The following is a 22,506-nucleotide window of genomic DNA, read 5'->3' as shown; positions in this document are numbered from 1 at the left end:
GTGCACGTGTGGGTGGGCGTGTGTGTGCACGTGTGTGTGCACGTGTGGGTGGGCGTGTGTGTGCACGTGTGGGTGCATGTGTGTGCACGTGTGGGTGCATGTGTGTGTGCACGTGTGGGTGGGCGTGTGTGTGCACGTGTGTGTGCACGTGTGGGTGGGCGTGTGTGTGCACGTGTGTGTGCGCGTGTGTGTGCACGTGTGTGTGCGCGTGTGTGTGCGCGTGTGTGTGCACGTGTGTGTGCACGTGTGTGTGCGCGTGTGTGTGCGCGTGTGTGTGCACGTGTGTGTGCATGTGTGTGTGCACGTGTGTGTGTGCACGTGTGTGTGTGCATGTGTGTGTGCACGTGTGTGTGCACGTGTGTGCTGTTGCTGATGCTTGTGTGTCTCTGCAGTGTAACTACTTCGTTCCAGCAACGCTCGTCATCCTCATCTTCATCTGCTTCCAACAAAAAGCCTACGTCTCCTCCACCAACCTGCCAGCACTCGCCCTGCTGCTGCTGCTCTACGGGTCAGAAACACCGTACTCCACCCTGTACTCCACCCTGTACTCCACCCCATACTACACGCCGTACTACACCCTAATACACCGTTCTACACCCTAATACACCGTACTACACTCTGATATATCGTACTACACCGTTCTACACCCTAATACACCGTACTACACTCCGATATATCGTACTACACCGTTCTACACCCTAATACACCGTACTACACCCTAATACACCGTACTACACTCCGATATATCGTACTACACCGTTCTACACCCTAATACACCGTACTACACTCCGATATATCGTACTACACCGTTCTACACCCTAATACACCGTACTACACTCTGATATATCGTACTAGACCGTTCTACACCCTAATACACCGTTCTACACCCTAATACACCGTTCTACACCCTAATACACCGTACTACACCCTAATACACCGTACTACACTCCGATATATCGTACTACACCGTTCTACACCCTAATACACCGTACTACACTCCGATATATCGTACTACACCGTTCTACACCCTAATACACCGTTCTACACCCTAATACACCGTACTACACTCCGATATATCGTACTAGACCGTTCTACACCCTAATACACCGTTCTACACCCTAATACACCGTTCTACACCCTAATACACCGTTCTACACCCTGATATATCGTACTAGACCGTTCTACACCCTAATACACCGTTCTACACCCTAATACACCGTTCTACACCCTAATACACCGTTCTACACCCTAATACACCGTTCTACACTCCGATATATCGTACTACACCGTTCTACACCCTAATACACCGTTCTACACCCTAATACACCGTTCTACACCCTAATACACCGTTCTACACCCTAATACACCGTACTACACTCCGATATATCGTACTACACCGTTCTACACCCTAATACACCGTTCTACACCCTAATACACCGTACTACACTCTGATATATCGTACTAGACCGTTCTACACCCTAATACACCGTTCTACACCCTAATACACCGTTCTACACCCTGATATATCGTACTAGACCGTTCTACACCCTAATACACCGTACTACACTCTGATATATCGTACTAGACCGTTCTACACCCTAATACACCGTTCTACACCCTAATACACCGTTCTACACCCTAATACACCGTTCTACACCCTGATATATCGTACTAGACCGTTCTACACCCTAATACACCGTACTACACTCTGATATATCGTACTACACCGTTCTACACCCTAATACACCGTTCTACACCCTAATACACCGTTCTACACCCTAATACACCGTTCTACACCCTGATATATCGTACTAGACCGTTCTACACCCTAATACACCGTACTACACTCCGATATATCGTACTACACCGTACTACACTCCGATATATCGTACTACACCGTACTACACCCTGATATATCGTACTACACCGTTCTACACCCTGATATATCGTACTAGACCGTTCTACACCCTAATACACCGTACTACACTCCGATATATCGTACTACACCGTACTACACCCTGATATATCGTACTACACCGTACTACACCCTAATACACCGTACTACACTCCGATATATCGTACTACACCCTGATATTTCGTACTACACCGTTCTACACCCTGATATATCGTACTACACCCTACCACTCTGCACCACAGTGAGCGTTTGGCTGATCTGTGACCTGACAGAACCTCTCATGCCTTCGTGTTTCCAGCTGGTCCATCACGCCGCTCATGTACCCGGCCTCCTTCTTCTTTAAGATCCCCAGTACGGCCTACGTCGTCCTCACCAGTGTCAATATCCTCATCGGCATCAACGGAAGCATCTCCACCTTCGTCATGGAGCTGTTCGGAGACCACGTGAGTCCATGCCAAGCCACTGCACCTTTAATCAATGTAGCGTTACACAACCTGAACTGGGGCTTCAACCCTCTGCAGGAGATCGGAGGAATCAACGACATCCTGAAGAACGTTCTCCTGATCTTCCCTCACTTCTGTCTCGGTCGAGGGCTCATCGACATGGTGAAGAACCAGGCGATGGCAGACGCCCTCGAGAGATTTGGTAACACCAGCCGTGTTTGAATGTTGCACAGCAGGTGTTCCTCTCAGAGGAGAAGCATGTGTGCACCGGTCCGGTGGTTTCAGGGCTGCTGTTGTGTTCCAGGTGAGAACCGGCTCCGTTCCCCTCTGGAGTGGGACATGGTGGGAAAAAACCTGTTTGCCATGGCGGTGGAGGGCCTGGTCTTCTTCATCATCACTGTTCTTATGCAGTACAGGTTCTGCATCAAGCCCAGGTAAGTCCAGCCTGGTTCTGTGCTAGCGCCAGACTCACGGGACCAACAGAACCAGCATTTTAACCTGCTTCGATTTCACCTGGATGACCTAAAGGTCGTGTTGTGGGAACGCTTTTCTAAAGTGTGTCTCTGCGTCTGTCTGCAGGCCGGTCAGTAAACTCACCAAACTGGGAGCTGTGGGTGAGGAAGATGAAGACGTGGCCCGAGAGAGACAGCGGATCGTCCATGGCCTCGGACAAGGAGACATCCTGGAGCTCCGGCAGCTCACCAAGGTGGGTTTGACACCTGGACAGGCTGCACACACCTGGACAGGTAACACACCTGGACAGGTCGTGCACCTGGACAGTTCATGAACCTGGTCTGAGAGTAACTGAATGTATCCTTCAGGTGTTTAAGAGGAAGCAGAAGCCGGCCGTGGATCGGCTGTGTGTCGGGATTCCACCTGGAGAGGTAAGAGTGACTTCCTGCTGATACATTTGAGCGGAGAACACCTGAGCGATTAACTCTGTGTGCCGGCAGTGTTTTGGCCTGCTGGGCGTGAACGGCGCTGGGAAGACGACCACCTTTAAGATGCTGACAGGAGACACCATGGTGACCAGCGGAGAGGCCTTCCTGGCTGGGAAGAGGTGAGGGCTCAGAATCTGACCTCAGGTCAGCCGTTCGGCCATGAATACGCTCCCTGGCGTTACAGGTGGAGTCGGACTCACCTGTTTCCTGCATATTTACTCTGAGGATTAACTCTGAACCTCTGAAGCAGAGAAGCAGCTGCGCTTCTGCAGGTAATCAGTCGGGTTAATGTGGTTCGATCCGGTAACAGCAGCTCTGACAGAACCAGAAACGCTTTTTATTCCACCTGAAGTCCCCATGGCAACGCAGGTCCTCACAGATGAGGTACCACCAGGCTTCGGGCCCTTCTCTGCATTTAGAGATGAACTCACAGGTCCATGAAGTCGGGGTTCATCTCATCACCTGCTGCTGAGGTGGATGTTGCTCCATCGTTAACTCGTCAGGGTGTAAAAGGTGCCGTCCTGCAGAGCCACTGAGCCGGAAGGTTCTGGCGCCTGTCCTGGGGCAGAAGGTTCTGGCGCCTGTCCTGGGGCAGAAGGTTCTGGCGCCTGTCCTGGGGCAGAAGGTTCTGGCGCCTGTTCTGGGGCAGAAGGTCCTGGCGCCTGTCCTGGGGCAGAAGGTCTGGGGCCTGTCCTGGGGCAGAAGGTCCTGGCGCCTGTCCTGGGGCAGAGGGTTCTGGCGCCTGTCCTGGGGCAGAGGGTTCTGGGGCCTGTCCTGGGGCAGAAGGTCTGGGGCCTGTCCTGGGGCAGAAGGTTCTGGGGCAGAAGGTTCTGGGGCCTGTCCTGGGGCAGAAGGTCCTGGGGCCTGTCCTGGGGCAGAAGGTCCTGGGGCCTGTCCTGGGGCAGAAGGTTCTGGGGCCTGTCCTGGGGCAGAGGGTTCTGGCGCCTGTCCTGGGGCAGAGGGTTCTGGCGCCTGTCCTGGGGCAGAAGGTTCTGGCGCCTGTCCTGGGGCAGAAGGTTCTGGCACCCGTCCTGGGGCAGAGGGTTCTGGGGCCTGTCCTGGGGCAGAAGGTCTGGGGCCTGTCCTGGGGAAGAAGGTTCTGGGGCCTGTCCTGGGGCAGAAGGTTCTGGGGCCTGTCCTGGGGCAGAGGGTTCTGGCGCCTGTCCTGGGGCAGAGGGTTCTGGGGCCTGTCCTGGGGCAGAAGGTCTGGGGCCTGTCCTGGGGCAGAAGGTTCTGGGGCCTGTCCTGGGGCAGAAGGTTCTGGCGCCTGTCCTGGGGCAGAAGGTTCTGGGGCCTGTCCTGGGGCAGAAGGTTCTGGGGCCTGTCCTGGGGCGGAAGGTTCTGGCGCCTGTCCTGGGGCAGAAGGTCTGGGGCCTGTCCTGGGGCAGAAGGTTCTGGCGCCTGATGGGTTTGTGTCTTTGCAGCATCCTCAGGGAGATCGATGAGGTCCATCAGAACATGGGCTACTGTCCTCAGTTTGATGCCATCAACGAGCTGCTGACAGGAAGAGAACACCTGGAGCTGTACGCCATCCTCAGAGGCGTCCCCGAGGAGGAAGTGTGCGACGTGAGTAACGCCCACGTTGACTCGGGTCGGGTCGGGTCGGTGCTGATGCTGGTGTTTGATTGACAGGTGGCAGAGTGGGGCATCAGGAAGCTGAGTCTGCTGAAGTACGCCGATAAAAGAGCGGGAAGCTACAGCGGAGGAAACATGAGGAAGCTGTCCACCGCCATGGCGCTGATTGGAGCGCCCCCTGTTGTCTTCCTGGTAAAACGCACCTTCTTTCTGCTTTGTGCTCTTTTCTTTTGCCTTTTATGAAATGCTCGGAGCTGAATAACGTCGGGACTTCTGCTTGGAAGACGTTTCTTATCTGAAACACATGGAGCCTTAAATGCTGCGTCTGTGGTGCAGATCAGGAGATCTTAAGGGTCCTGACTGGAGATACTTTGGGGGTAAATCAGGTCCAAATGCAGCTTTCATTCGTTAAATTGGACGCAGTTACACGAGGTTTAGTTTTTTAAGACTTTTTTTCTGCAGGAATCTGGATATTTTCATCTGAGTCAGAGTAAGATCACCTTCATCATGAGAAAACTCAAAGTTTAATCATGATATAAAATAACTCACCTTTGTTTCTGGTTTTTATTCCTTTTGTTGGTTTAATTGAATTGAAAATAGAAGTTTAGGAAATGTAAATCATATTTTAGTTTTATGTGTTTTGGGACATTGAGACCTGAAGGCGGCGCTCTGCAGGCGTCCAGACGTCAGATTTTTGTCCCCTTTGCTGCACCGTACCTGCAGCAGCGGTGGAAGTTTTAGCAGCGCATTGCACAACAGCAGCAGACCTCTGACGGCCAATCAGGGAGCAGCTGAGGTGGATTTGGAGGGGGTGGGGGGGCTGCATAACAGGGCGGATTGGCAGGAGCTGCTGGTTACTGAGCACAGAGGCAGGCAGGCACCACAGAAGAAGAGCTGTGTTTCCCAGGTGCGAGAGGATGCCCCTCCTGCCCCTGCTCCTCACCTTCAGCCTGTGCTTCCTGCTGAACCTGTGGGCCAACCTGAACCTGGCTGTGCTCCTCATTACAGGACGAGCCGACCACCGGCATGGACCCCAAGGCCCGCCGGGCGCTCTGGAACTGCATCCACAGCGTCATCAAGGAGGGCCGCTCCGTGGTGCTCACCTCACACAGGTGAGACAGCGGGAGGATGGCGCTCCTGGGGTGGCGCTCCTGGGGTGGCGCTCCTGGGGTGGCGCTCCTGGGGTGGCGCTCCCGGGGTGGCGCTCCCGGGGTGGCGCTCCCAGGGTGGCGCTCCCCGGGTGGCGCTCCCGGGGTGGCGCTCCCGGGGTGGCGCTCCTCGGGTGGCGCTCCTCGGGTGGCTCCTGGGGTGGCGCTCCCCGGGTGGCGCTCTTCGGGTGGCGCTCCCAGGGTGGCGCTCTTCGGGTGGCGCTCTTCGGGTGGCGCTCTTCGGGTGGCGCTCTTCGGGTGGCGCTCCTCGGGTGGCGCTCCTGGGGTGGCGCTCCTGGGGTGGCGCTCCTCGGGTGGCGCTCCTCGGGTGGCGCTCCCCGGGTGGCGCTCCTCGGGTGGCGCTCCTCGGGTGGCTCCTGGGGTGGCGCTCCCCGGGTGGCGCTCTTCGGGTGGCGCTCCCCGGGTGGCGCTCTTCGGGTGGCGCTCCCGGGGTGGCGCTCTTCGGGTGGCGCTCCCGGGGTGGCGCTCCTGGGGTGGCGCTCCCAGGGTGGCGCTCCCGGGGTGGCGCTCCTGGGGTGGCGCTCCCAGGGTGGCGCTCCCGGGGTGGCGCTCCCGGGGTGGCGCTCCCGGGGTGGCGCTCCTGGGGTGGCGCTCCCAGGGTGGCGCTCTTCGGGTGGCGCTCCTGGGGTGGTGTAGTGTTGGCGGTGTCCTCCTCACGCCGCCGCTCTGTTTGTGTTGCAGCATGGAGGAGTGCGAGGCGCTGTGCACCAGGATGGCCATCATGGTCAACGGCAGGTTCAGGTGTCTGGGCAGCGTCCAGCACCTGAAGAACAGGTAAGCCCCTCACACGCCTGCTCTGGTGGACGCTGGGTCGGTTTCTGCAGGTGACCAGATGTTTCTCTTCCCAGGTTTGGTGACGGCTACACGATCATCCTGCGCGTGGCGGGGCCCGACCCCGACCTGCTGCCCGTCATGAAATTCATCGAGAGCGAGCTGAGCGGCAGCACGCTGAAGGAGAAGCACCGCAACATGCTGCAGTACCAGCTGCCGTCCTCGCTCACCCTGCTGGCGCACATCTTCTCCATCCTCGCCAAAAACAAAGAGACGCTCCGGATCGAGGACTACTCCGTCACCCAGACCACGCTGGACCAGGTACAACACGCACCTGGACAGGTGCAGGCTGTCAAGGCCCCAGTGGGGCCGCCACAGAGGTGTGGAGGTTACCGCTAACTGCTCCACGGCGACGAAAGAGAAGAAGAAGAAGTTCTCAGCATCATAGTCTGATGTAGTTCTTAGAATGTCGGACTTTAAGTGTCGTGTTGCTTTTTCTTAGTTCTTATGAAGTGGCTTCAGATCGTCGCCTTTCAGGCTTTCAGGCATCTGTCCCTCAGCTTCTCCCCAAAGTTCTGCTGACGCGGTGCCCAAAGTTCTGCTGACGCGGTGCCCAAAGTTCTGCCGACGCGGTGCCCAAAGTTCTGCCGACGCGGTGCCCAAAGTTCTGCCGACGCGGTGCCCAAAGTTCTGCCGACGCGTCCGCGGTGCCCAAAGTTCTGCTGACGCGGTGCCCAAAGTTCTGCCGACGCGTCTGCGGTGCCCAAAGTTCTGCCGACGCGGTGCCCAAAGTTCTGCCGACGCGTCCGCGGTGCCCAAAGTTCTGCCGACGCGGTGCCCAAAGTTCTGCCGACGCGGTGCCCAAAGTTCTGCCGACGCGGTGCCCAAAGTTCTGCTGACGCGGTGCCCAAAGTTCTGCCGACGCGTCCGCGGTGCCTAAAGTTCTGCCGACGCGGTGCCTAAAGTTCTGCCGACGCGGTGCCCAAAGTTCTGCTGACGCGGTGCCCAAAGTTCTGCTGACGCGGTGCCCAAAGTTCTGCTGACGCGGTGCCCAAAGTTCTGCTGACGCGTCCGCGGTGCCCAAAGTTCTGCTGACGCGGTGCCTAAAGTTCTGCTGACGCGGTGCCCAAAGTTCTGCTGACGCGGTGCCCAAAGTTCTGCTGACGCGGTGCCCAAAGTTCTGCTGACGCGTCCGCGGTGCCCAAAGTTCTGCTGACGCGGTCGCGGTGCGGTTTCAGCGCCGTACAGACGCACTTCCTCGCTGCACGGCGCCGCCTTGAGCACCGCGGCAACCATAAAACGAGCATCACAGTGACAGAGAGCAGAGAGAACTTTGGGGGGCGCGGTTGAGGTGGAAGGTGAAAGGGCTGATGGGAAACGCGGTCCTTGCTGACTGCTTCTCTTTGTGCTTTCAGGTGTTTGTGAACTTTGCGAAGGACCAGAGTGACGACTACCTCTCCAAGGACGCCTCAGTGAAGCGGAAAGATGTCGCCATTGATGTCCCGGCGCTGAGCTCCACCTGCAGAGACGTGGGCGGCGAGCTCCGGGAGAGCGTCATGTGATCCCGTGTGTGGCGTGTAGGAGGCTGCGGCTCCAGCCGAGACTCGGCCCGTGGCGAGAGGAAGGCCCCTCCTCTCCTGCTGTGATGTCACACTAAACTGAATATGGTGGTGGGCGGAGCCACCTGCTGCCTGTCAATGCAAACGACCTCCGCCTTAGAGACTTGAACGCTGTCAGAGCTCCCGCGGCTCCTCGTGATTGAAGCTGATGGAAGGCGAGCGTCTGCAGGTCCGACCAATGATGAAGAATCCGAATCATTTCAAACGGCCTCTGATTCCTTTTCTGTCAGATTTTTATTTATATTTGTAGTTGAAGCAGAAACTTTTAACTTGTTGTTTCCTGTTTAACAGCCAATCAGAGAGCTTCATACAGCCATTGATTTTATAGTTTTTTTATGGAAAGATGATAAAGGAGCAGATCTGTTTCTCTGGTCTGAAATACCTCGTCAGCTCCTTAAAGCGCACTACAGTATTGATCCATCAGTGATGGTATTGATCGGCCGGTGATCGGCCGGTGATGTTATTGATCGTGTCTGACTGCAGAACTTTGAGTGTTCGGGTGTTTGTTTGTTTGCACTGAATCAAACTGCTTCTGATCAGCTGGTTGTTTGTTGTCCTGCTGCTGATGGAAAAAAGATGTTACAACGAGCAGAAATAAAGTGATCAAACGCCTCCAGAGTCCTGAAATAACACAAAAACACACAATAACACACACACACACACACAGAGACACACACACACAGACACACACAGAGAGACATCTATCAGTTAGTTCTGGTGATCCACAGGGTTCTTTCTATGCTGGGACCGGTTCTGTCTTTCAGTCCCTGATGCTGCCTGAGTTCTGACCAGTACCACCAGAACCAGTCCCTGATGCTGCCAGAGTTCTGACCAGTACCACCAGAACCAGTCCCTGATGCTGCCTGAGTTCTGACCAGTACCACCAGAACCAGTCCCTGATGCTGCCAGAGTTCTGACCAGTACCACCAGAACCAGACCCTGATGCTGCCTGAGTTCTGACCAGTACCACCAGAACCAGACCCTGATGCTGCCTGAGTTCTGACCAGTACCACCAGAACCAGTCCCTGATGCTGCCAGAGTTCTGACCAGTACCACCAGAACCAGTCCCTGATGCTGCCAGAGTTCTGACCAGTACCACCAGAACCAGTCCCTGATGCTGCCAGAGTTCTGACCAGTACCACCAGAACCAGTCCCTGATGCTGCCAGAGTTCTGACCAGTACCACCAGAACCAGACCCTGATGCTGCCTGAGTTCTGACCAGTACCACCAGAACCAGACCCTGATGCTGCCTGAGTTCTGACCAGTACCACCAGAACCAGTCTCACATCAGTTTGTCAGGAACAGAAATATTTCCAAACATTTGATCATCTCACTTTATTGATTATTTTCACATTTTGCCATTTCCTGTGGGAAGCCCCGCCCCCTGCATAAGGATTGGCCGGTGCCGCTGTCACTCCCTGACAGCTGAGCCGGGATTGGCTCGTCCACAGGAAGTTATTTCATCGGGGAGAAGGGACACGGGAACATGAGCAGGTTCCTCTGAGAGTCCAGATGGGCCACGCTGTTTCTGACTGAGACACAGAACCGTCACTGATCAGCTTCACATCCGTTATTGATTACTCTGAATGTTCATTGATCCACTCACTCTCAGGACCGTCTGTGTGGGGGCGGAGCCTCACCTGCTGCTACAACTCTGGCGTCAGTGTGAGCTTTGTGCCGGATTTCCGCTCGATGATCTGCGCTCTCGAACCACCAGATGGCGTGAACTGAACAGACAGAGTGACATCATCACCATCGCCGTGCTGCATTCAGTGACAACTGGAAACTTCAGACCTCTGACCGGAAACGGACTCAGTCTGAAGCTTTCAGCCCCGCCCCCTCTGTGGTGACATCATCACCCACAGCACCAATAAAATCTGTAAAAAACGCCAAACTGCTGCTTTCGCTCATTTCTTTACCGTGTATTTTTCTATTATGTTATTTTTTTACTCGAGTAAAACACGAGACTCACGAAAGGAAAATGGATTTTTCCTTTGATGTTTTTTCACGTCAGAATGAATTCCAGAACTTTTGGGACGGGATTTAAAACTTTAAAAATTTAAAAAAGACGTTCTTTACGTACAGAATGACCTGTGACGTCACGCGGCGCCTCCTTACCTCGGTTCAGAGGTCCGAACTCGCTGTGGAACGCTCCCAGCAGCTTGCTGTACCCCGGTGCATCATGGGAGGTGCAGGCGGCCTGGAAGCTGCTGCCCCAAACTGCCGGACCACCAGGGCGCATCTGATAGGAAACCAGCTCGAACACACCTGAAACACAGCTGTGGTTAGAACCCGACGGGCGTGATGTCATCACTGTGGGGGCGGGGCTTACCGCCCTCCTGCGGCGGTCTCTGCAGGCGGCTCCAAGGCACCAGGTACGTGACCTCGTTGTCCTGTGACGTCAGCATCGGCATGGCCTTAGAGATGTACTCTGAGATCCAGGAGGGGTCCTGAGACAGAGCTGCCCGGACGGCTGCCCGCTGGGAGTAGCTGTCTGTGGGGGATGGGGGGGGGGGGATGAGGTCACTGATACCCGGGAGGAAGAGTCTGAGAGAGCAGAAGAAGAAGAAGACCCTCACCGTACTTCCATATATGGACGACCTGGTTCAGGCCGCCGTACTCGACGGTCCAGTAGCCAATCAGCTCCGAGTGTGCGGTGCGCAGATGGATCTTCTCATTGGTCAGTTTGAGGAACGCGGCGTTCTGGTCCGGGCGGACGCAGTAGGTCCGGAACTCGTAGAAGGTCGTGTGTCCTTGCTGAGGCCCGGTGGCGAGTCTCGCACGAGGCTGCAGAGAGGAAGCGGGACAGAGGTCTCACTCTGACGGGAAAAGTGGCCCAAAGTGGGAGGGGCCTCTGTCTGCTACAGTCAGCGCTCACAGAGAGACGAACTACCGCCACAGGACAGGAGGAGACGACTGAGGGGACGACTGAGGGGACGAGAGAGGAGACGACTGAGGGGACGACTGAGGGGACGACTGAGGGGACGACTGAGGGGACGAGAGAGGAGACGACTGAGGGGACGAGAGAGGAGACGACTGAGGGGACGACTGAGGGGACGAGAGAGGAGACGACTGAGGGGACGACTGAGGGGACGAGAGAGGAGACGACTGAGGTGACGACTGAGGGGACGAGAGAGGAGACGACTGAGGGGACGACTGAGGGGACGAGAGAGGAGACGACTGAGGGGACGACTGAGGGGACGACTGAGGGGACGAGAGAGGAGACGACTGAGGGGACGACTGAGGGGACGACTGAGGGGACGAGAGAGGAGACGACTGAGGGGACGACTGAGGGGACGAGAGAGGAGACGACTGAGGGGACGACTGAGGGGACGAGAGAGGAGACGACTGAGGGGACGACTGAGGGGACGACTGAGGGGACGAGAGAGGAGACGACTGAGGGGACGACTGAGGGGACGACTGAGGGGACGAGAGAGGAGACGACTGAGGGGACGACTGAGGGGACGACTGAGGGGACGACTGAGGAGACGACTGAGGGGACGACTGAGGGGACGAGAGAGGAGACGACTGAGGGGACGACTGAGGGGACGACTGAGGGGACGACTGAGGGAACGACTGAGGGGACGACTGAGGGGACGACTGAGGGGACGACTGAGGAGACGACTGAGGGGACGACTGAGGGGACGAGAGAGGAGACGACTGAGGGGACGACTGAGGAGACGAGAGAGGAGACAGCTGAGGGGACGACTGAGGGGACGACTGAGGAGACGACTGAGGGGACGACTGAGGGAACGACTGAGGGGACGACTGAGGGGACGACTGAGGGGACGACTGAGGAGACGACTGAGGGGACGACTGAGGGGACGAGAGAGGAGACAGCTGAGGGGACGACTGAGGGGACGAGAGAGGAGACAGCTGAGGGGACGACTGAGGGGACGACTGAGGAGACGACTGAGGGGACGACTGAGGGGACGAGAGAGGAGACAGCTGAGGGGACGACTGAGGGGACGACTGAGGGGACGACTGAGGGGACGAGAGAGGAGACAGCTGAGGGGACGACTGAGGGGACGAGAGAGGAGACAGCTGAGGGGACGACTGAGGGGACGAGAGAGGAGACGACTGAGGGGACGACTGAGGGGACGAGAGAGGAGACAGCTGAGGGGACGACTGAGGGGACGAGAGAGGAGACGACTGAGGGGACGACTGAGGGGACGAGAGAGGAGACGACTGAGGGGACGAGAGAGGGGACGAGAGAGGAGACGACTGAGGGGACGACTGAGGGGACGACTGAGGGGACGACTGAGGGGACGACTGAGGGGACGAGAGAGGAGACGACTGAGGGGACGACTGAGGGGACGACTGAGGGGACGACTGAGGGGACGAGAGAGGAGACGACTGAGGGGACGACTGAGGGGACGAGAGAGGAGACAGCTGAGGGGACGACTGAGGGGACGACTGAGGGCACGAGAGAGGAGACAGCTGAGGGGACGACTGAGGGGACGACTGAGGGAACGACTGAGGGGACGACTGAGGGGACGAGAGAGGAGACGACTGAGGGGACGACTGAGGGGACGACTGAGGAGACGACTGAGGGGACGACTGAGGGGACGACTGAGGGGACGAGAGAGGAGACAGCTGAGGGGACGAGAGAGGAGACGACTGAGGAGACGACTGAGGGGACGACTGAGGGGACGAGAGAGGAGACAGCTGAGGGGACGACTGAGGGGACGACTGAGGGGACGACTGAGGGGACGACTGAGGGAACGACTGAGGGGACGACTGAGGGGACGAGAGAGGAGACAGCTGAGGGGACGACTGAGGGGACGACTGAGGGGACGACTGAGGGGACGAGAGAGGAGACAGCTGAGGGGACGACTGAGGGGACGACTGAGGAGACGACTGAGGGGACGACTGAGGGGACGAGAGAGGAGACAGCTGAGGGGACGACTGAGGGGACGACTGAGGGGACGAGAGAGGAGACAGCTGAGGGGACGACTGAGGGGACGAGAGAGGAGACAGCTGAGGGGACGACTGAGGGGACGACTGAGGGGACGACTGAGGGGACGACTGAGGGGACGACTGAGGAGACGACTGAGGGGACGACTGAGGGGACGAGAGAGGAGACGACTGAGGGGACAGCTGAGGGGACGACTGAGGGGACAGCTGAGGGGACGACTGAGGGGACGACTGAGGGGACGAGAGAGGAGACGACTGAGGGGACGACTGAGGGGACGACTGAGGGGACGACTGAGGGGACGACTGAGGGGACGACTGAGGGGACGAGAGAGGAGACAGCTGAGGGGACGACTGAGGGGACGAGAGAGGAGACAGCTGAGGAGACAGCTGAGGGGACGACTGAGGGGACGACTGAGGGGACGAGAGAGGAGACAGCTGAGGAGACAGCTGAGGGGACGACTGAGGGGACGACTGAGGGGACGACTGAGGAGACGACTGAGGGGACGACTGAGGAGACGACTGAGGGGACGACTGAGGAGACGACTGAGGGGACGACTGAGGGGACGAGAGAGGAGACGACTGAGGGGACGACTGAGGGGACGACTGAGGGGACGACTGAGGAGACGACTGAGGGGACGACTGAGGGGACGAGAGAGGAGACGACTGAGGGGACAGCTGAGGGGACGACTGAGGGGACGACTGAGGGGACGAGAGAGGAGACGACTGAGGAGACGAGAGAGGAGACGACTGAGGGGACGAGAGAGGAGACGACTGAGGAGACGACTGAGGAGACGAGAGAGGAGACGACTGAGGGGACGACTGAGGAGACAGCTGAGGAGACGACTGAGGAGACGACTGAGGGGACGACTGAGGAGACGACTGAGGGGACGACTGAGGAGACGACTGAGGGGACGACTGAGGGGACGACTGAGGGGACGAGAGAGGAGACGACTGAGGAGACGACTGAGGGGACGAGAGAGGAGACGACTGAGGGGACGACTGAGGAGACAGCTGAGGAGACGACTGAGGAGACGACTGAGGGGACGACTGAGGAGACGACTGAGGGGACGACTGAGGAGACGACTGAGGGGACGACTGAGGGGACGACTGAGGGGACGAGAGAGGAGACGACTGAGGGGACGACTGAGGGGACGACTGAGGGGACGACTGAGGAGAGGACTGAGGGGACGACTGAGGAGACGACTGAGGGGACGACTGAGGAGACAGCTGAGGAGACGACTGAGGGGACGACTGAGGGGACAGCTGAGGAGACGACTGAGGAGACGACTGAGGGGACGACTGAGGGGACGACTGAGGGGACGACTGAGGGGACGACTGAGGGGACGACTGAGGAGACGACTGAGGGGACGACTGAGGAGACAGCTGAGGAGACGACTGAGGAGACGACTGAGGGGACGACTGAGGAGACAGCTGAGGAGACGACTGAGGAGACGACTGAGGAGACAGCTGAGGGGACGACTGAGGAGACGAGAGAGGAGACAGCTGAGGAGACGACTGAGGAGACGACTGAGGAGACAGCTGAGGAGACGACTGAGGGGACGACTGAGGGGACGACTGAGGAGACGACTGAGGGGACGACTGAGGAGACGACTGAGGGGACGAGAGAGGAGACGACTGAGGGGACGACTGAGGAGACAGCTGAGGAGACGACTGAGGGGACGACTGAGGGGACGACTGAGGGGACGACTGAGGGGACGACTGAGGAGACGACTGAGGGGACGACTGAGGGGACGACTGAGGGGACGACTGAGGAGACGACTGAGGGGACGACTGAGGAGACAGCTGAGGAGACGACTGAGGAGACGACTGAGGGGACGACTGAGGAGACAGCTGAGGAGACGACTGAGGAGACGACTGAGGAGACAGCTGAGGGGACGACTGAGGAGACGAGAGAGGAGACAGCTGAGGAGACGACTGAGGAGACGACTGAGGAGACAGCTGAGGAGACGACTGAGGGGACGACTGAGGGGACGACTGAGGAGACGACTGAGGGGACGACTGAGGAGACGACTGAGGGGACGAGAGAGGAGACGACTGAGGGGACGACTGAGGAGACAGCTGAGGAGACGACTGAGGGGACGACTGAGGGGACGACTGAGGGGACGACTGAGGGGACGACTGAGGGGACGACTGAGGGGACGACTGAGGAGACAAGGAACCAATAATAAAACATTTAAAAGGTCTCTAAACCTGAACCTCTGAATCCTGCATGTGAAACAGGTGCGGTTCTGATTGGGTTCTGGTGCGGTTCTGATGTGGTTCTGGTGCGGTTCTGTAGCGGTTCTGTAGCGGGTCTGGTGCGGTTCTGTAGCGGGTCTGGTGCGGTTCTGTAGCGGGTCTGCCGCCTCCTGCTGGACCTGAGAAACTTCTGCAGCTGAGTGACACGTGACGGTGGACCATGACCCTGTGTGCGGTGTGCGTGTCTGCGTGCGTGCGCGCACACATGTACATTCGGTGGTTAAAAACGGCATGAATCAAAGACTAAAGTGTTCGTGCACGCGCACAAACACGCCCTCACCTTTGCCTCTGATCAAAGATCAGCGAAACGAACTAACGGACCAAACACGTCCCGAACCACCGACAGCTGACCTGCTCCACGGAGAGTGCGCGTGCGCGCGTGCGTGATGAAGGGGTGAATGTGTGGGGGAGTGTTGAGCTGCACGACACAAAGGCTTCTGTTGGGTCTCCAGGAGTAAGGTGCGCGGGTTCTGGTTCCGGTGTGTTCCGGACTCACCTGTGCAGCGGCGGCAGCGGCGGCAGCGGGTCTGAGCAGCGCCGCTGCGGGCCTGAAGGAGCGACTCAGCGGCAACATGTTGGAGATGAAGAGGCTGAAAAGAGACGAAGCGGAGCTCTGAGCAGAAGGTCGCAGAGATCGTGTGACTCAGACAGAAGCCTTACTCTGACAGGAAAACAACGGCCGTGAACGCCGCAGATTTAACGATGTCTGAGACGCTTCTGTCTCCCAAACAACTGATCAGAGCCTCAGAGGAGCCCCGTGGCTGGATTCAGGTGGTTTTGTTTTACGTAAAAAAAGTTGAAAAGATATCGGTGAATCCACTGAGTTACAGCTCACAAACTTCAGCTTTTCTTCAGAAATCTGTGTTTTGGCTCCTGGGTTTCCTGCAGAGTGAGACGTCCTGTTGTCGGGCTGCGGCGTAAGAAACTTTTTAAACGTCACTGATCGATTAGTTATTGATTATTTAATCTTTATCATCACCCACTGGTCCTATAAATGTGCACACGTGCACTGTTTAGTGTATCTTTGCAAATAAAGTAAATAAATTTCACCGGAAGGTTAAACAAGCTACAAATATGTCACTTCCGGTGCGGAAGTTGACCGTGAAGAGTGCGGTCATAGTGCAGCGTGTCCGGTGCGCGTGCTGCCGTCATCATGTTGAAGGTGCTGCAGGTGTGTGTCCGCCGCCAGGTGTGGAAGAGCGTCGCTTCCGCCGCCCGCAGCGTCTCCTCTGCGGCCGCAGCCGGCGGAGAGGCGCCGCCCCCGGCCAGCGGTCGCAGCCTGACCCGAGCTGGAGTCCGGAGCTGCACCGTGGACCCGAACCTTGAGGAGCAGTTCGTCTTCCTGGACTGCACAGGTAGCTCCACAGGTACAGACAGAAGCTCCGCTGGTGCTGGAGAGAGCCTGAGAACCGCTGTTAAAGAAACGGAACATATCCCTCCTGAAATGGGTCAGATTGGGCTGTTCGTCACAGTTCGGTGAGAGCCGTTTTAGAACTGGGCCGAACAGTTCGGTATTTCACGAGATTAAAGACTTGTTTTGATCAGGCACCTGTGAGGTCACCTGCAGACAGCAGCCTCCGGCACACCGGTACCGGTACCATGGAAAAGTACTGATATGTGAGCTTTATAGTAGGTTCTGTTCTTTGGTTCTCTTTGAATGAATTAAAAAGTCTGAACTGTAAGTTCTGCTCAGGTGAAGTGTTAAACCGAGCCTGTGTGGTTCTGGTGCCGCTGGTTCTGGTACCGCTGGTTCAGGGCGTGCTCTTCAGGTGGATCTGTGTGATATCGGTACCTTTAGTTCTGGTTCTGTTAGTGTGTGTAAGCAGGATGATCCAGAGTTCTGGTCTCTCCTTGTTCAGGTCCGGAGCAGAACCCCCATCAGGAGGAGGAGCTCCTCCATCAGCTGCGGGCCTCCCCGGCTGCTCCTGGACCGGGTCCGGGTGGCCCGGTCTCTGCCGGACCGGGTCCGGGTGGTCCGGTCCCTCCTCAGAAACACCTGAGATCCCTGGAGCGCCAGCTGCAGGCGCTGGGGGGCGGCGCCCTGCAGGAGGCGGACCCAGACTCCCTGATCCAGTTCCAGGATGCTGACTTCCCGCTGGAGGAGGATGTTGCTGCGAAACCAAAGAAGAAGAAGAAGCGCAGCGCCCACAAAGTCTTCGGCACTCCGGACGTGAACGAGCCGGTTAGCGACACCTGCTGCTCAGGCTGCGGCGCCGTGCTGCACTGCGCCGCCGCCGCCGTCCCCGGTTACCTTCCCAGCGAGAAGTTTAAGGCGCTGCTGGAGGCGGGGCAGCTGGGCGGCGCCACCTGCCAGCGCTGCCACCTGCTGACGCACCACCACCGGGCCCTGCACCTGCAGCTGTCCAGAGACCAGTACCGCCACGTGGTGCGGCAGCTGCGGGCCCTCAGGGGCCTGGTTCTGCTCATCGTGGACCTGCTGGACCTGCCGGACTCCATCGTCCCCGACCTCCCTGACCTGGTGGGCTCCACCAAACACGTGGTCGTCCTTGGCAACAAGGTGGACCTGCTGCCCGGAGACTCGCCCAACTACCTGCAGCGGATCCGGCGCCAGCTCTCTGGATACTGTCAGGACGCCGGCTTTGGCGCCCAGGTGACTGACGTCCACCTGATCAGCGCCAAGACCGGGTTCGGCGTGGAGAAGCTGATCTCCAGCCTGCAGCGGTCGTGGAAGTACAAAGGTGACGTGTACCTGGTGGGCAGCGCCAACGCGGGGAAGTCCACGCTCTTCAACATGCTGCTGGAGTCCGACTACTGCAAGTCCAGAGCCGCCGGCGCCGTCCACAAGGCCACCATCTCCCCGTGGCCCGGTCAGTACCAGACTCCACATTCCAGCTAATTTAAGGTTACTCAGAGCCGGAGGCGAGAAGCTTTCTGAAGCTGAAGGTTCTGCTGCTTAATTCGGCCAGAACCCAGCCAGAACCCAGCCAGAACCCAGCCAGAACCCAGCCAGAACCCAGCCAGAACCCAGTTAGAACCCAGCCAGAACCCAGCCAGAACCCAGCCAGAACCCAGTTAGAACCCAGCCAGAACCCAGCCAGAACCCAGCCAGAACCCAGTCAGAACCCAGCCAGAACCCAGCCAGAACCCAGCCAGAACCCAGGTCCAAACAGGAGGGAGGTGTCTGCATTTACTCAGGTTTAGTTTTCAGTAAAAGATTCCATGAAATAATCCATAGCTGGTGTCTTCTTTAACGGGTCGTGGCGGCTGTTCCTCATCATCACATGACTGCTTTTCTCGCCGTGGTGCGTTCAGGGACGACTCTGAACCTGCTGAAGTTCCCCATCATAAACCCGACTCCGTACCGGATGTTCCGCCGGCAGCAGCGTCTGACGGAGGCATCGCAGCAGACGGAGGAGGAGCTGAGGAGGCTGCAGATCCTCCGTCGCCATGGATACTTAGTGGGTAAGAAGCTGAGAGGGCGGGGCTGTGGGCGGAGTCAGGCGGCTCGCTGATCAGCTGTTCTCCTGTTCAGGTCGCGTTGGGCGGACGTTCCGATCCAACAGCTCCAGAGAGGATGAGATCCAGTTTGATCCGGACAGTTTGGCGTTCGGAGAAGATGACGACGGCCAGGTGACGCCAGCAGGTGAGTCCAGGTGACAGCGGGCTGTTCTGATTGGTTCTGCTGCCGAGCCTGGCTCTGTAAACACCCCTCCTCTCCGACTCCCCCAGCTGACAGCAGGTCACATGACGAGCTGAGCCACAACGAGCTGAAAGACGCCCACTGGCTGTTCGACACGCCGGGAATCCTGAAGGAGCAGGATGTGAGGCTGCTCTTCTTCTTCTCCTTCTTCTTCTTCTTCTTCTTCTTCTTCTTCTTCTTCTTCTTCTTCTTCTCCTGGTTTCTGACAGTTTCTAACAGAGACTCTGTCCGTCAGGTCCTCCACCTACTGCAGGAGCAGGAGGTCCGGTTGGTGGTTCCGACCCAGGCCATCGTCCCGCGGACCTTTGTGCTGAAGCCCGGAATGAGCCTGTTTGTTGGAGCTCTGGCCCGGATCGACTTCCTCCAGGTCAAAACACCCAAAATATTCTGCCGCACAGATAAAGAGTACACCGTGGCTCCCAGATACGGAACCCAAACTATTATGATTACAATGGATTGAATTCCAATTGGCTTGAATTGGACTTTATTACTTACGTGCCTTGAGATGAATTGTTGTAATCTGGCGCTTTATGAATAAAATTGAATTGAATTTAAACTAACCTGATAACCTATTAACTTAACCTATTCACTTAGCCTGGCAACTTAACCTGGTAAGTTAACTTATCCTGGTAAGTTAACCTGGTAAGTTAACCTATTGACTTATCCTGGTAACTTAACCTATTGACTTATCCTGGTAACTTAACCTATTAACTTATCCTGGTAAGTTAACCTATTAACTTAGCCTGCTAAGTTAACCTATTGATTTAGCCTGCTAAGTTAACCTGGAAACTTAACCTATTAACTTAACCTATTAACTAAACATATTAAGTTAATCTAGTAACTTAAACTATTAACTTAACCTATTAACTTAGCCTGGCAACTTAAACTATTAACTTAACCTATTGACTTATCCTGGTAAGTTAACCTATTAACTTAGCCTGGCAACATAACCTGGTAAGTTAACCTATTAACTTATCCTGGTAAGTTAACCTGATAAGTTAACCTATTAACTTATCCTGGTAAGTTAACCTATTAACTTAACCTATTAACTTAGCCTGGTAAGTTAACCTATTGATTTAGCCTGCTAAGTTAACCTGGTAAGTTAACCTATTGACTTAGCCTGGTAACTTAACCTATTAACTAAAAATATTAAGTTAATCTAGTAACTTAAACGATTAACTTGACCTATTAACTTATCCTGGTAAGTTAACCTATTTACTTATCCTGGTAACTTAACCTGGTAACTTAACCTATTGACTTAACCTATTAACGTAACCTGGTAAGTTAAACAGAAGAGCTGATAGACATCACGATGAGTTCAGGGACTTAATCAGTTCTTGATTGGTCCACAGGGAGAAACGCCCTGCTGGTTTTCAGTCCTGGCCTCCAGTCGAGTTCCGGTCCACGTCACCAGTTTGGAAAAAGCCGACACAGTTTATGAGAAACACGCAGGACGCACTCTGCTGGGGGTGAGTCACATGATCATGTCCTGAGGATCTGCTCTGTGCTGCGTTCAGGTGCCTGTAACCGGTGTGTGTGATGCGTTCAGGTGCCTGTAACCGGTCTGTGTGATGCGTTCAGGTGCCTCTGTGTGCGTGGTGCGTTCAGGTGCCTCTGTGTGCGTGGTGCGTTCAGGTGCCTCTGTGTGCGTGGTGCGTTCAGGTGCCTCTGTGTGCGTGGTGCGTTCAGGTGCCTGTCGCCTGTCTGTGTGCATGATACGTTCAGGTGCCTGTCACCGGTCTGTGTGGTGTGTTCAGGTGCCTGTAACTCTGTTGTCTCTGTGCTGCGTTCAGGTTCCTATAGGAGGGTCAGAGCGTATGAAGCAGTTTCCAGCGTTGGTTCCTCAGGAGTTCAGGTTGGAGGGTCGAGGTTACCTGGAGGCTGCTGCTGATATCAAGCTGTCGTCTGCAGGTAAACTCCTTCCACCTGCAGCCCACCTGTGCCTGACTCACACCTGTGTCTCACCCTGTGTCTCACCCTGTGTCTCACCCTGTGTCTCACCCTGTGTCTCACCCTGTGTCTCACCCTGTCTCTCCCCCTGTGTCTCACCCTGTGTCTCACCCTGTCTCTCCCCCTGTGTCTCACCTGTCTCTCACCCTGTGTCTGTCTCACCCTGTGTCTGTCTCACCCTGTGTCTGTCTCACCCTGTGTCTCCCCTGTGTCTCCCCCTGTGTCTCACCCTGTGTCTCACCCTGTGTCTGTCTCACCCTGTGTCTGTCTCACCCTGTGTCTCACCCTGTGTCTCCCCTGTGTCTCACCCTGTGTCTCACCCTGTGTCTCACCCTGTGTCTCACCCTGTCTCACCTGTCTCACCCTCAGGCTGGGTCGCTGTGACGGGGAAGGAGGGCGAGCAGCTGCAGCTGAAGGTTCACGGCCCCCCAGCTGCAGGCTTTGGTTTGCGGATGCCGCCGCTGCTGCCTCACATCGTGTCTCTGAAAGGAGAGCGAGTTCGTAAATCTGCCGCCTACAAACCGCTGAAGGGGGCGCCGCTGCAGGACAGAGGACTGTCTGCCACCGGGGCAACAACGCTGAGAATCAAGAAGAAGAAGAAGAAGAAGGAGGAGAAGAAGAAGTGACCTCTGGCAGCCTCACCTGTCCTGACTCTGCAGGTGTTCGGACCTCCACCTCAGATGCTGTGATCTGATGGTTAAGCAGAAGATGAACAAACTGTAACCAGAACCTCTACAGTTCTGGTTCTGATGGTTGTTTGGTTTTATTTGATGCTCCTGCTGCAGGTTTAAATGTGTAACTGAGTTCTGATTAAAACATTTGATCAGTGTCAGAATTCACTTGAACTTAAAGCCTCCATATTGTGTAAAACTCCTTCCTCCTGCTCCTGGGAGCAGATATCAGGGCGTCTGAGGTCACCAGCAGGTGTAAAACTCCCCAAAAACACAACCCTGGTATCTAACGAGCCGTTCTGATTTTCATTTCTAAAGTGCGTCACTCCTTAAGTTGGCCCCGCCTCCTCTGCTAAGCCCCGCCCACTCACATCCACCCTGCTGGGCGGATGAAGCCAGCTTCTGGTGGAAATGTTCTGCTGTCAGCTGCACTGAGGAGCATGCATCTTCCATCCAGCAGCAGCCTCAGAGGATATAAGAGCCCAGTGGATAAACTATATCTGAGGCTAATGTTCCAGCAGAGTTAGCTAAAGACTGTGAATGTGCAGCAGACACTTTTCATCCCACTGTTTTAACAACTTGGTCCAGTTCAACGCTGGACTGAAGGAACTGAGC

At 56.4% G+C, this 22,506-nt stretch overlaps 3 protein-coding genes across 5 annotated transcripts in view; 2 read left to right on the top strand and 1 right to left on the bottom strand.

The window, feature by feature from the left end:
- Window positions 1-9,018, top strand: part of abca1b (ATP-binding cassette, sub-family A (ABC1), member 1B) — a 45,996-nt gene extending 36,978 nt beyond the window's left edge. For both annotated transcript variants that reach the window (XM_072395107.1, XM_072395106.1), the window contains exons 37-49: window positions 393-508; window positions 2,214-2,358; window positions 2,437-2,560; window positions 2,663-2,792; window positions 2,938-3,064; window positions 3,180-3,242; window positions 3,312-3,418; window positions 4,724-4,865; window positions 4,932-5,066; window positions 5,883-5,986; window positions 6,725-6,817; window positions 6,892-7,135; window positions 8,230-9,018. In XM_072395107.1, coding sequence (XP_072251208.1) covers window positions 393-508; window positions 2,214-2,358; window positions 2,437-2,560; window positions 2,663-2,792; window positions 2,938-3,064; window positions 3,180-3,242; window positions 3,312-3,418; window positions 4,724-4,865; window positions 4,932-5,066; window positions 5,883-5,986; window positions 6,725-6,817; window positions 6,892-7,135; window positions 8,230-8,376 — 1,677 coding nt within the window. In that variant the 3' untranslated portion in view covers window positions 8,377-9,018. The remainder of the gene's footprint in view (window positions 1-392; window positions 509-2,213; window positions 2,359-2,436; window positions 2,561-2,662; window positions 2,793-2,937; window positions 3,065-3,179; window positions 3,243-3,311; window positions 3,419-4,723; window positions 4,866-4,931; window positions 5,067-5,882; window positions 5,987-6,724; window positions 6,818-6,891; window positions 7,136-8,229) is intronic.
- A 739-nt stretch (window positions 9,019-9,757) lies between these two features.
- nipsnap3a (nipsnap homolog 3A (C. elegans)) lies at window positions 9,758-16,243 on the bottom strand. The gene is made up of 6 exons (XM_072395105.1): window positions 16,106-16,243; window positions 11,013-11,220; window positions 10,766-10,927; window positions 10,552-10,701; window positions 10,074-10,160; window positions 9,758-9,965 (listed from the first exon to the last, which is right to left on the bottom strand). The coding sequence occupies exons 1-6, from the start codon at window positions 16,181-16,183 to the stop codon at window positions 9,889-9,891; spliced, it is 762 nt and encodes a 253-aa protein (XP_072251206.1). The 5' UTR covers window positions 16,184-16,243; the 3' UTR covers window positions 9,758-9,888.
- A 239-nt stretch (window positions 16,244-16,482) lies between these two features.
- noa1 (nitric oxide associated 1) lies at window positions 16,483-22,200 on the top strand. 2 transcript variants are annotated; one of them, XM_072395103.1, is made up of 9 exons: window positions 16,483-16,976; window positions 17,469-18,437; window positions 18,883-19,032; window positions 19,103-19,213; window positions 19,300-19,391; window positions 19,506-19,637; window positions 20,623-20,739; window positions 21,064-21,181; window positions 21,590-22,200. In XM_072395103.1, the coding sequence occupies exons 1-9, from the start codon at window positions 16,763-16,765 to the stop codon at window positions 21,844-21,846; spliced, it is 2,160 nt and encodes a 719-aa protein (XP_072251204.1). In that variant the 5' UTR covers window positions 16,483-16,762; the 3' UTR covers window positions 21,847-22,200. The 2 variants fall into 2 exon arrangements, with proteins under 2 accessions (XP_072251204.1, XP_072251205.1); XM_072395104.1 differs by having other exon boundaries at window positions 16,484-16,964; window positions 21,590-22,198.
- Window positions 22,201-22,506: the final 306 nt, after the last annotated feature.

The sequence above is a fragment of the Leuresthes tenuis genome, unplaced genomic scaffold (genome assembly GCF_036924035.1).
Source record: "Leuresthes tenuis unplaced genomic scaffold, fLeuTen1.0.hap1 SCAF_11, whole genome shotgun sequence".
NCBI lineage: Eukaryota > Metazoa > Chordata > Actinopteri > Atheriniformes > Atherinopsidae > Leuresthes > Leuresthes tenuis.
Note: the sequence above shows the minus strand (reverse complement) of the source record. Positions and strands in the feature narration are given on the sequence as shown.